The sequence below is a fragment of the Aethalodelphis obliquidens genome, unplaced genomic scaffold (assembly GCF_003676395.1).
Source record: "Aethalodelphis obliquidens isolate GAN/ISIS:26980383/991018 unplaced genomic scaffold, ASM367639v1 scaffold18, whole genome shotgun sequence".
In the NCBI taxonomy this organism is placed as follows: Eukaryota; Metazoa; Chordata; class Mammalia; order Artiodactyla; family Delphinidae; genus Aethalodelphis; species Aethalodelphis obliquidens.
In genome coordinates, this window is record NW_020837962.1 from 3249355 (window position 1) to 3262796 (window position 13442).

Consider the following 13442-nt stretch of genomic DNA (forward strand, 5'->3'; position numbering starts at 1 on the left):
CCTTTAACAAGCCCATACGTAGTACTTATCACACGCAAGCACAGTTGTGAGCACTTTAGAAACGTTACCACCTTAAATCCTCATAACATCACTAGGAGGGAAGTGCCATGACCATCCCTGTTACACAGAAGGGAAAGTGCGGCACGGAGAGGTCAGATAACTTGCCCAAGGCCACACAGCTAGTGAACCAGCAAGAATCTTTTTTTTTTTTTTTTTTAACTCTCAGGGTTGGCAAAGTCCTGCAGAATGAATACATACACAAAGGAATGAATGACTGACTCTCCATACACTTAGGGTCAACTATGAAGGCAGCAGCTCCTGGCTCTAAAAATGGTCCCTAAGTGAGGCCTGGATGGTTCAGCAGAAGGGAGAGGCAACCGGGGGCCCCGGTGTCACCTGCTCCCTGATTTCTACACCAACGAGGTTAAGAAACTGAATTATGGAATCAATGTAAATATCTACCAACCGGGCAATGGCTAAATAATCTACTCACCCACCCCCCAGGGTCCTCTGCAGCAGATCTGTGGTGAGAGGGTGAAGGCTTAGGGCTCTGCAGACTGTCTGCCTGGGCACACACATCAGCCTTGACATTGCCGAGCGAGATGACCTTGGACAAGTCACTTTACCTCTCTGTGTCTCCATTTCCCCAGTTGTAAAGTGAGGTACTAGTAATGTTCTTTTACTCCAGGCAAGGAAAGAGGCACGACGTAGGCAAAATAATGCCTCCCCCAGAGATGTTCTCACCCTAATCTCCAGGACCTGTGACTACATTATCTTACATGGCAAAAGAGACTTTGCAAGGTGTGACTAGGGACCTTGAGATGGGGAGATGATCCTGGGTTATCTGGCTGGACCACATCTAATCTCAAAAGTGGAGAACCTTTCCCTGCTGTGGTCAGGAAAGGTTGAAGATGTGGAAGATGTGACTATGGAAGAATGGTCAGAGAGATGCAGCGTGGAAGACGGCAGAAGGGGCCACAAGCCAAGGAATGCAGGAAGCCTCTAGAAGCTGCAAAAAGGCCAGGAAACAGATTCTTCCCTGGAGCCCCCAGAAGGAACCGACCTGGCCAACACCTTGACTTTAGCCCAGTGAGACCTGTGTCAGACTTCGGACCTCCTGAACTACAAGACAATACCTGTGTGTTGCTCTAAGCCACCAGGTCTGTGGTATTTGTTAAGGCAGCCATAGGAGCCTAATGCAGATGCACGGAGGAAACGGGCACAAGGACGGGAAGGACGTCCCCTGAACTGCCTGTGTCCCCACCTGCTCCCTCATGTGAGATTCAGCACCGGGACTCCTGCTGGCCCTTCAAGCATTTTCCCTCCTGCTGCAAGCAGCTCTGCTTCCCCCTCCTTGCTCTTCTCCAAGTGCACTGGAACCCTCCGCCAGCCCACAGGATTCACTAGTTTTTCTCCCTACAAGAACCTGAAGTTTGTGAAGGCAGAGACCATACTTTAAATCATCTTCGACTCCCCACACCTAGCAGAACACCCCTGCACTTGTAACAGGTTTGCCAAGTGGAAGCCTCCGCATTCCTCCAGATGCCTGCTCATTCCCACTGCTGGCTGGGGTCCTGCCATCATCCCTGGGGCTGCATTGCAATCTATGCCTCTCGGGAGCTGCAAAGGCGCTTTCCACGGCTCAGCGAGTGCCCTTCGGTTCCTCCACCGCACACTGGCGTATGTGTTTTTAATGAGAATTTTAACGCATAATTTCTCCAACAAGTTGAATTATCTGCAGCCCGGGGGAAAGCGATTTGCCTTGCCTTAGTGCCAAATGAACTTTCAGAGACCGACTCCATTATCCTAGGAAGGAACGATAGTCCCTCAATTCTCATTTGCTCACTGAGCAATAATGTAGACTTTTAGTAGCAACATCAAAAACACATCCTCCACCTAAGCCCTCACGCCAGCGAAATCCTTTTGGACAGCGAGCTCCAGTCCACATCCTCAGGTTGCTAGGCAGCCCACTCTCCTGTCTGCAAAGGCTTGCCAGGCTCTTGCTCATTCTGCAAGAAATATTCAGCCAAAAGTGGAGTGGGAACAACCTCCAAAGATACCCTGAAAGTTATTCTACTCACTTTTGGAATTCAGATTTTTTTTTGAATTTGTGCCAAGACCCAGTGAAGTAAAGAAGAAAATAAAAGGGAAACTTCCATTTAATTTCTGTTCATTTATTCATTCATTCAGGCCACGAGTGTCTCTGGTGTGTCAGATTCTATACTAGGAGCTGGAGAGAGCAGTGAACAGAAACAGACCCAGGCCCTGTTTCCTGAGGTTCCATTCCAGGGCAGAGAGATGGACGCTACTCAAGTACACAAAGAAATCATTTCCACTCATGGTATGTGCCAGGAGAGGCTGGGAGAAAATGAAAACAGAGTAACGGGCTAGAGAGTGGCACTGACAAAGGTGCTGGGAAAGGCTTCTCTCTGAGGAGTGGAATTGAGCTGAGACCTCACAAGTTGGAGGGGCTGTCCGTGCAGAGATGGGGAAAAGCCATTCCAGGCAGAGGGAACAGCAGGTGCAAAGGCCAGAGAATCCCATGGAAGTCTTAGGAGGTCAGAGTGGCTGGGTCTGTAGTGGGAGGTAGGGGAGGAAGTGGGGGACCTACTGGGGGATAACTCACAGGCCACAGCAAAGAGTCCTGAATTTAACTGGTGCCGCTGGTGGGTTTTAATCAACAGTGATACAATCTGACTGACGTTATACAAACCTCACTCTGGCTACAGTGAGGGAAAGGGACTGTAGGCAGGGCAAGAATGGAAATATCTTTAGCAAGTGCTCTGGGCACCCTGCCCATTTATAACTAAACACATACGTGGCATATGGAGGTAAAAGAAATGATTTGGCGAAGACAAATTTCGCAGCCAGAAACTATAAAATGTGTAAATTTAATCCATTTTTTAAAAGTTCAAACTGGGGTTAAGATCACATTTTACTTCTAAAGCTGGGGAAATATCTAGAAATTCAGGCTAGAAAGATACTCATCTGATGAATTTTAAAAGGCTACACTATGTTTAATATGTCCTTGAATACAGTCCAGGACTGTGGATTCCAGAGTCAGTCATTTAACGGGTCCAAGGCTTAGAGCAACAAGGTGCATGGAACTCAATCCGCCCAAGGATGTTGTGTCAACGTGCCTTAATGGTCCAAGTGGGCAAGCGTTTCACTGGTGAAGTGATCCAATCAAAGAAAAGGTTTTGATGTAGTACATTTTTCTGGGTCAATTTAGAATCAAAGCTCTCTAGAAACTTTGCCCTCAGGGTACCAAAGCAGGTACACTGAGCAGTCAGACCCAGTTGTAGCCGCGCAAGCTTGGTCTCTAAAGGAGAGTCCGTCGTCGGCCTCTCTCGGGCACTCAAGTCCTGGATCCTGACTCATTCTGCCCTTGGAAATCAGATCCTGAGATCTGTCCTGGCATCAGCCCAAGTGTACTCTGGTGGGGGATGGGGTGTGGGTGAGTGGAGGGAATCAAACTACCGTCGGACCCTGACCAGCCAATTAAAAGCTAAAGGGTCGCACAGACGAGAAAAGAGGCTGAGACCCCAGGACAGCTCTGAGCTGTCAGATTCCTGAGTAAGAGAGGAAACTGTCAGATCCACCCCGACCATGCGGGGCAGGACCAAAGACCTAGTTAAGAACCAGCCAGTGCCTGTGTACGAGCTGGTCATCACTGCGCCAGACCCACCAAGATGGTACCTTAAGGCCAAGCTCATTTATTTGCAAATAGGGCTGTCCTGGGTGCCCTATTGATACAGATTTCACAGGCGAAAAGGCCACTGCTGCTGTAGGTCAGTTCCGGATTGACAGGGACGGGAGGGCGGGGGGCAGGGCTGCAGGTGACCCACCTCAGAGGGGAAACTCCCTCGCGGTCCCTGCTCCCGGCACAGCAGAGACAGGACTGCTTCACACTCTTTCTAAGTCACGGAACTCCGGAAAGCCCCTCCTACCCCTCAGGCCTACGCTTCCTCTCACTAGACCCGAGCCTCGAACACCAACGTACTTAGGACTGGTGTTGTTCTTGGCAACTCTGCCTTGTAAGTGTTGCCTAACTATAAGGCTTGAGGAGACATGGAGTGGGGAGGGCGTCCCTTTGGGCTGCAGAGAAATCATTCAGCAAGTGTGGGTCCCAAAGGCGTCCACATCCTAATCCCAGAGCCTGAGAGCATCTTACCTTACATGGCAAAAGGGACTTTGCAGAACGTGAGGTAGGAGATGATCGTAGATTATCGGGGGCGGGGGGCTGGGAGGGCACTGTGGTCACAAAGGTCCTTATCAGAGGAAGAGGAGTCAGAGAAGGAGATGTGACTACTATCTAGACAGAAGCAGAGACCAGAGTGATGTGATTGCAGCTTTGAAGACAAAGGGGGCCACAAGCCAAGGGCCTCTAGAAGTTGCAAAAGGCAAGACTCCTCTGGAGCCTCCAGAAGGAGCGCAGCCCTGCCCGTGCCTTAACCGGAGCCCAGAGAGACTAGTTTTAGATAATAAACCTGAACTGCTTTAGACCACTAGATGTGTGGGAATTTGTTACAGCAGCCATAGGAAGTGAAAACACAGTGAAAGACAGACATGTCCCCAGTTCAGCCTTGTATAATTCCCTCAGCAATACCGCATTCCCTGCAGGTATCGTGGAAGGGCTGCTTCCGTGTAATGCTCTCTGCAAATGAGAACATCTTACAGGGATAATATGCTGGTTATGTAGAATTTTGTTCTGTGACATTTTAAGACATTCTGGATGGGTCCCAAGATTTGTATGAGCCTGCAAGTCATGAGATTAAATCAGTATATAGTCCCCCCACCTCTTTTCATTAAGAATTATTGTACTCCTTGCTATGAACAAGTATAGAATTTCTAAGTCTTCCGTTTTTATGGGCTCAACTCTACTTTCCTTCAACAGAAAAAAAAAAAGAACAACAGGTTTATTCTGGGCCTGAGATAAACCTGCTTCATAACTGTTTAAATTATGCTCCAGCACACCCTGATGTGATCAGGTTTCTAATCTGGTTTAAACACAGAAATCGCTGAAGATGTAAACGTAACGGTCAATAACAGTTTTCTCTCTGGAATTCCCAAGTGTGGGGAGTGGGTTATGGAAACTCTTGCTCTGGGTTTTCTATGATAAAGACTGTAGGAAATCCTAGGCAGGGCGCCTCCTCCAGAGACAAACTAGGAAATTCACGGCTAATGGAATCTGCACAAGCTTTGTCAATGTGATGGTGCTTGGTCCCCACACTTCCTGTGCTTCAGCACCACCCAGAGAGCTTGTTAACCCACCCTGCTGGACCCCAGCCCCAGAGCCTGTATTCCAGCAGGTGCAGGATGGAGCCTGAGAATCTGTATTGCTAACAAGCTCCAGGTGAGGCCCACGCTGCTGACCAGGAGCCACACTCCGAGAACCACAGGAGGAGAGGAATGCCTCCTATCCAAGGCCCGTTTCCTCCCAGGCCCTGAGAAGGGTCCACGTTACCTCCTCTGATTCGACTGCCCCGCCGAGCTAGTTAATACACTGCAATTGATGAAATGTCTCTGTCTCCTACTTGACAGGAAGCCAGGGGTTCTCCGGCTTGGCCGCATCCAGGAGCCACCTGGAGAGCTTTTAAATCCCTCAGCGCCCAGGCCTCACTCCAGACCAATGAACTCGGGATGGGGCTGGGGGGTGGGCAGGTCTCAGAGGTTTTAAAGCTTCCCAAGTGATCCAAAGCACAGCCAGGATGGAGAACGGCTGCAAACGTGATGGAGGACAGAACGATGCTGACCGGCTGAGGCAGACAACACAATGGGGCCCGACGCCTGGCTCGGCTGTCATCTTCGGTGCCCCTTGCGCTGTGACACTTAACTGGTGCTCAATAAATGCCGGCTGGATGAATGAATGAACGCTAATCGACCAGCAAGCATGCGCGGGGCAAGCGCCTCCTTTCTCCAGGGTACTTGGAGAATACATAGAAACAAATTAGGTCATTATCAATGACTAAACTTCATGAGGCAGTAATAATAAAAGGAGCTCCTCTGAGAAAGCCCTGCCTGGGAAATAACTCCATATTCTTAAGTCCAAGTAAATATCATGACAACCATGGATAAAAACTAGAAAACTTTTTTTTTTTTGGTCCAGAATAGGAGCTGGCAAACTATGCCCCACGGGCCAGGTCCAGCTGCCACCTCTTCTTAAAAGTAAAGTTTCACTGGCACACAGACGCACCCACGTGCACCCATGCTGTCTGCAGCTGCTGCCGCGAGGGCGGAGCTGGGTAGTTTTGGCTGATGGTACGGTGCGCAAAGCCAGAATATTTACTCTCTGGCCCTTTAACAGAACAGCCCCTGCCTTAGAGAAATGAGAGGACGGACACAGACGAAACATAATGCGATTGTCTTTAGGTGGGCGGAATGATGGGTAACTGTTTTCTTCATTCCTATTTTTTCTCATATTAGCCAACTTTTTGAGTTAAATAAAGGAGCACATACGTTTAAATCACCAATGGAAGGAGAAGACAGAGGCACCAGTTGGAGAGTTGCCTGGCCCCGGGCAGTGACGGTACCTACCTTGTTTCCAATGGCCTTTTTGGGTGGGAAGTTGTAGGCCCTCACTTGAGGGTACTTGTCCTGTAACTTGTGGTGCAAACTCCTGAACTCCGTGTACCGCCGATAGACGTTCCACTCATTGTCTTTTATCCGGATGTAGACCTTTCGAGAAAAGGAAAGAGCAAGAAAATGTAAATGTCTCTTAAAGCTCTCATTACAAAGGGGTGGGATTCTGGCAACGCTCCCCTCAGGAAAACCAGCTCTGCAAGAGCAGGGCCACACCCCACCTCCCGTGTCACTGGAGGCCCAGCGCCGGCACGGAGGAGGGACTCAGTGTACTGAGTGTACCAATGGGTACACGAGAGAATGACTCCATCAGGCAGGCTGCATATTCATGAACATCAGTTTCCCAGTATCAGCAGAAATCCGCAGCCCAATGAATCTTAGAGACACATTTTTCATACTTTTGTCACATGCATATTGTAATGGTGACGGATTGCGGGGGAGAGACCATTCATCCTCGCTGGCCATGTGTTTCCTCTTCTGTAAAATGGAGCTAACAGCACCTCCTCCCAAGGTGGTGCAGAGAACAGTCAGACATAGAAGCCATGCAGCTGTGCCTGGGATCACACAGACTAGCACGCAGAGGGGGCGGTATCAATCTCGGGAGGGAAGGAAGGAGGGAAGGAAGGAAGGAAGGAAGGAAGGAGGGAGGGAGGGAGGGAGGGAGGGAAGGAGGGAAGGAGGAAAGGAAGGAAGGAAGGAAGGAAGGAGGGAGGGAGGGAGGGAGGGAGGGAAGGAAGGAAGGAAGGAGGGAGGGAGCCAGAACTGAGATCAGCCCAACTGGATGGAAGGTCACATCAAGATGGATGAACACACTTGGGGCATGAAACTTCTTTATTATAATCAAGATGTGACTCTCAAGAGAACATTCTAGGGATATAAAATGTAAGGGCTATTTCACCTGCTTTTTTTTTTTTTTACAGGCCCTCACACCTTCCAGGGACACACAGCAGCTACGTCTCAAGGCAAAACAGAGAACTGAGAGAGAGATCAATGCATTTTTAAAAAATTACGTGAGTTAAGAATAACCCAGAGAGGGCTTCCCTGGTGGCGCAGTGGTTGAGACTCCGCCTGCCGATGCAGGGGACACGGGTTCGTGCCCCGGTCCGGGAAGATCCCACATGCCGCGGAGCGGCTGGGCCTGTGAGCCATGGCCGCTGAGCCTGCGCGTCCGGAGCCTGTGCTCCGCAACGGGAGAGGCCACAACAGTGAGAGGCCCACATACAGCAAAAAAAAAAAAAAAAAAAAGAATAACCCAGAGAGTGAAGTCTCTGATGATAAACAGCTATTGTAATCTGCAATCAGCGAATGTCAATACACATCTTAAAATCTCTTTAACCATAGAAGTAGGCATCTCTAATATGAATGATAAATTCTGCCTCTACATAAAAACCACCCTGTATCCCCAAATGCAGACATCATGTATTTGAACTTTGGTAAGGCAACCATCAACGTCTCTCACAATATTCTTGTGAACATGATGAAGGAAGGATAATTTAAACCAAAGAATTCCAATCAATGGATGGAAGTTGCCGGTGGAATTAGATGGAGAAACAGAGGCCTGTCAAGTTTGTTAGAAGCCCCCAAGCTTCTAACAAAGAGACAGTAAATACACTGAATGACAGACATCAAGTGATCTCAACTGGTCTAAGGAACGAGTCTAATGCAACATGATGAAATTTTAAAAGATCAGTGTCAGATTTTACAATATAATCCAAAAAGCCAACACTGTAAGTATAAGGTGGGGGACATACGGCACAGCAATGGCCTGTGGGACAAAGACTTATGGATTTTAGTAAATTCAAGCTAAGTGAATAATGTGAAAGGGCCACCAAAAAAGCCTATGTACTATTTAGACCTCATTAAAAGGTACAGTTTAACTTCTAGAATAAAGAGGTTGACAAGTCTTGCTCTATTCTAAATCGACCACACCAACTTAGTTAGGTTTTGGTTGCCACCTGTTAAAAGATGAACTGAAGTAGGTTCAGAAAGGCCCAGATCACTTGCTACTCAGTGTGGTCCACAGACCAGAAGCATCGGCATCACGTGGTCAGATGGTAGAAATGCTACACCTCAGGCTCCACCCAGGTGCACTGATTCAGAATCTGCATTTTAAGCAGAACCCCCAGTGGTTCATACACACTTTAAAGTTTAGAAGCACAGGTCCTAGGAGCTGATTTGCAAACAAATTATCAGAAGGAAGATGGAAGACACTGGAGAATGATACCCTGAGTGTCAAGGTGGAGAAAGTAGAGATCTCTGAATTCCTGGGAAGGCTATAATGAGGAAGAGGAAAGACCAAGATGATGTGTCCTGGATGATTCCAGGAGACAAACTTCCAGCAGATAGAAACTAGAGAAAGACAAATTTCATTAGGAAAGAACTTTGTGGCAGCCAAAGCTGCCCAGAGAGGAAAAGGTATGTCTCCAAAGGTTTCTTGGCACTAGGTGTTCAAGCAGTAGTATGACGACTAATAGGACTGCTAACACAATTCTGCAAGGATTTGCTTGACAACAGTGAAGGATACATTAGACCCCAGAAGTATCTGGAAAGGCCTGGCTAGTTGTGGAGAAGAGGGACTTCAGGCATTCAACCTCCAGAGACTGAGACATGATGGATCAGTTAGCAAATAAACGCAGCAGAGCTCACGGGACTTTAATGCAGCTCATTTGGGGCATGCTTTGGGTCCTCCCACGTCACAGCAAGTGCCAGTTGCCCACTCAGTATCCATTTCCCCCCAGTATTTCTGGGGATAGCAATGTGTTCAGAAAGCAAAAAAAAATTTAACTGCGTTTTCCTGTGTCCCTTGCAGATAAGAGTGGCTAATGAGATGTAAGAAAGCTCTTAGGAGAGAGCTGACTCAGCTGACAAGTGTCTTTTTACTCTTCTCTCTTTTTCTTTCTTTCTCAAACGCAGATGTGAAGACGGGAGCTCCAGCAGTCATTTTTTGATCATGAGGCGATCTTGAGAATGGAGGTAGACGCTAGAAGGACCATGGGTCTCTGATGGCATTATGGAGTCACCACACCAAATCCTAGACTATTGATTCAAAACTTGTTTTTTTTTAAACAGAAGAGACATATTCACCTCTAATTTGTTCAAGCTAATGTCTTAGAGGTCTTTGTACAAGTGGCTGGATACAATTGTGCTCTGATACATCTTGAATGGACTGTATCTGCCTGTAGTATATTCTTACACAAGTTCAAATATGCCCTGGAGAGTGGCAAATTCAATTGCTTATCTGATCATCATGCACAAAACTGATTATCTAGATCAGAGGAGGTAAACTATGGCCCTGTGGTTCAGATCCAGCCATATCTACTTGTTTAGCTATTGTTCACAGCTGCTTTCGCAATACGATGGCAGAGTTGAGCAGCTGCAACAAAGACCATGTGGCCTGCAAACCTGAAAATATTTCCTTCCTGGCCCTCTACAAAGTACCTGTTCTGATCCCTGATTTAGATACTCAGAAAGTCCTCATTATTGTTATTTTTCTACCAACATATCCAAATCTAGTGTGGAGAGGGGCAGTGCTTTCCAAATATTACCAGCCCTTGGGTGGGCCACATTAACCATCTGGGAACCAAGAATAGCGTTCCAAAGCTTTCCCGGTGATTCTGATGAGTGGGTGTTACAGTCTGAATGTTTGTGCCCCACCTGTACATGTTGAAATCCTAACCCCCAGTGTGGTGGGGCATCGGGAGGTGATTAGGTCATGAGCGTGGAGTCCTCATGAATAGGATTAGCGCCCTTATAAAACAGGTCCCAGAGCGATCCCTTGCCTCTTCTGCCACGTGAGGACAGTGAGAAGACAGCTGTCTATGAACTAGGAGGCAGGTTTTCAGCAGACACTACATCTGCTGGTGCCTTGATCTTGGACTTCCCAGCCTCCAGAACTGTGGTCTATAGTTGTTACAGCAGCGCAACTGGACTAGACAATGGGCAATTTGGGGAACCCCTGAGGTAAAGCACAGTCCACTCCTCCTCTCTATGTGTTTCCATGTCTATAAAATGGAGCTGATTAACAGTGCCTGCTTGCAAGGCAGTATGGAGAATCTTCAGGTATATAGGACATACAGCTATGCAAGGCATCACAAAGACCAGCAAATTGATTTGGGGAAAGAGGGAGAGGCCAGAGTTGAGATCAGCCCAACTGGATGGAAAGTCACATCCAGATGGGATAAGCATAACTGGGGCATAAAATGTCTTTACTTTAATCAAGAGAACACTCTGGGGGTACAACATACGAGGGCTGTTTCATCAGCTTTTTCCAGGCCCTCGTACCTTCTAGGGACACCCAGCAACTACATCGCAAGGGAAAACAGTAGGAGAGAGATCAATGCATTTAAAAAATTACATGAGTTAAGCACAGCCCAGACAGTAAAATAGTGATAAATAGCTCTTATAATCTGCCATCAGTGAATGTCGATACACATCTTAAAAACCTCTCACGTAACGATAAAAATTGGCAGCTCCACTGTGGGTTATAAATTGTGATTCTACATTTTATAACACATTCAAGAGCCAAATGCTTCACTCTGTGAAAGCGTTGAGTCCTTCCTGCTTCTCTGACGGCCCGTCCCTGGCTTTCCATGTGGGCACCTCTTCTGCCCATGCCTTAAACGTGGAGATTTTCCCAAGGCCCTCCTCTGCCCTCCACAAGTGGTCCACTCCCACGCCTGTACATTTCACTCTTAGCTCAATGACGCTCAAATTTTTGTCTCTAGTCTGGACCTCTGATGTAAACTCCAGACTCAGACTTGATAAAGCTCTTCGTGTCTACGTCTGCACTCGGGACCTGCACCTTGCTCTCTTGGCGAACGGACCACCGAGTTGCCTGACTCAGAAATCTGGGCATCAGCATTGACCAGCGCTGCTCTTCACCTCCACGGCCAAGTACTGAACAGCAGGGCCTGCCAAGCCCACCTCCAGAGTGAGCCCTGCCCCTGCCTGGACCACTACAGCAGGCTTCCAGTTGCTCTTCTGGCCCCCCTTGTTTTCCCATTCAATTCATTTTCACCTCCCTGTTCAAACTCCTTCAGTGACTGTCCGTGAAGAACACTCGTGCCAGAGACTGGGTTCGGGGGTAGGTACAGTGGGCTTGGAAGGCTCTTGCGTCATTACAGTCATCTTACTTCAGGCCCCACCCTTCACTCTGGCAAACCAGGATCATGCCAACTTGCCTGCATTTTCTTAAAATTCTTTAATTCTTAAAATTAAAAAAAATCCTTTAATTTCTTAAATCCTTAAAAGTTTCTTTACAACCAGGATGGTGCCAATTTGCTTGCATTCTTTAAAACATCCTTAAAAATGTTCAGATCAGAGCAAATATCCTGTCCTAGAAATAGCATCATCCCTTGCCTTCCAACTCTCTCCGAATTGTACCCCCTGCTCTGGGGGACAGCAGGCATTCAAGAACTCAGAATTTCAGAACGCCAGGATTAGAAAGGACCTCAGAAACCATTAGTTCAACCCTTCCTTTCACAAGTCATAGGACTGCTGTGACAAATACTCTCTCCTCATCCCATATCCTCCTTGATGTCTGGCTCCAGAGGGCCAATGGCTTGGGGAAAGCCACCTGAACTGAGGATTTGAATAAACACTCCGGAGACAGGGAAGGTCACAGGCATGATGACCAGGGCAGGGAGGGGAGCAAGATCCTGGTGGTGGACAGGAGGGGATCTGACGTCATCAGAGTGTGATCAGTAAGGAGACGCAATGCATGGAGGTGGCTAAGAGCACAGACTCTGCAGCCAAACTCCCGAATTCAAACCCTGGCTCTGCTGGTGCACTAACTGTGTGCCCTGAGGAAGTCACTTCACTTCCCTGTGCCTCCACTTCCTCCTCTGAGAAATGAGGATATTACCTCCCTCGTTGGGTCTTGGGAGGATTAAATGGATTCACACGTATAATGGGCTTAGAACAGGGCCTGGTACATAGAAGATGCCATGTAAGTGTTTGATAAATAATTTAAAATGTAACCTATTGGTTAGATTGACGCTGGGAATTGACGAAGATTTGGATTTCATAAGTCTCTGATCTTGGTGGTCAGCGTTAACATTCATCCCCTCCAATGGTTTGACTGACGGGAACTGGCTGGCTCATGAACTGTAGGGGGATCCCAGAAACTCACCATCTCCACCACCTACCAGTTATGTGATGTCAGGCAAATTGCTTCTGAGTCTCAGTTTACTCATCTGAGAAATGGATACAATCCAAGAAAAAACCATGCCTGAAAGCATTCATAAAAATGCCATAAGGGTTAACTGCTGTTGCTACTATTATTATTACTGTTATTGTTACCACCACCATCATCAAAAGCATGAAGTTCTGCAAAGCGGAGGAAGCACTGCCACTGAAGTCACACCTGTCTAAGCGTTACGATCTCCACCACAGGAGCTCGGCTTAATAAAGGACAAGTATGCAGGTTACTGCTGAGCCTTAGACCAAGAGCTTCGAACAAATCATGCTGTGGGTCATTAAAAACTTTAAATAAAAATACAAATTATCATGCCCCACCCCTAAAAAGCTCCACAAACGTAAATCCCCAAACACATTTCTCAGGAGTACGTGAAAGCAGCTCTGGCCCTGAGACTGGATGGCATGGCCCCTCTAGCCACCATGTGTGCTCCTGGGAGGACACCTGCTTCTCCCGGGCCTCACTTCCTCCTGCATAAAATGCAGGGGTCGAACTAGACGGCCTTAGGTCCCTTCACATGTCCCCAGTTCTGGTCCTCTGAGTCCTCAGGTGATTCATAAACCCCATGGACTTCACTGGGCCTCTTCCACCCACATTCACTCCCGTTTCATTGCGGAGACCAAGGTGTTCATGGTATCAGGCAGGAGGTCTGACCTCAGGCTTG

The 13442-nt window shown here is 47.8% G+C and overlaps 1 protein-coding gene across 8 annotated transcripts in view; it reads right to left on the minus strand.

Annotated features, from left to right (window-relative positions):
• The window catches only part of SNX29 (sorting nexin 29), a 545670-nt gene that overhangs the window by 81370 nt on the left and 450858 nt on the right, over positions 1-13442 (minus strand). For all 8 annotated transcript variants that reach the window (XM_027117362.1, XM_027117360.1, XM_027117361.1 and 5 more), the window contains one exon: positions 6538-6678. In XM_027117362.1, coding sequence (XP_026973163.1) covers positions 6538-6678 — 141 coding nt within the window. The remainder of the gene's footprint in view (positions 1-6537; positions 6679-13442) is intronic.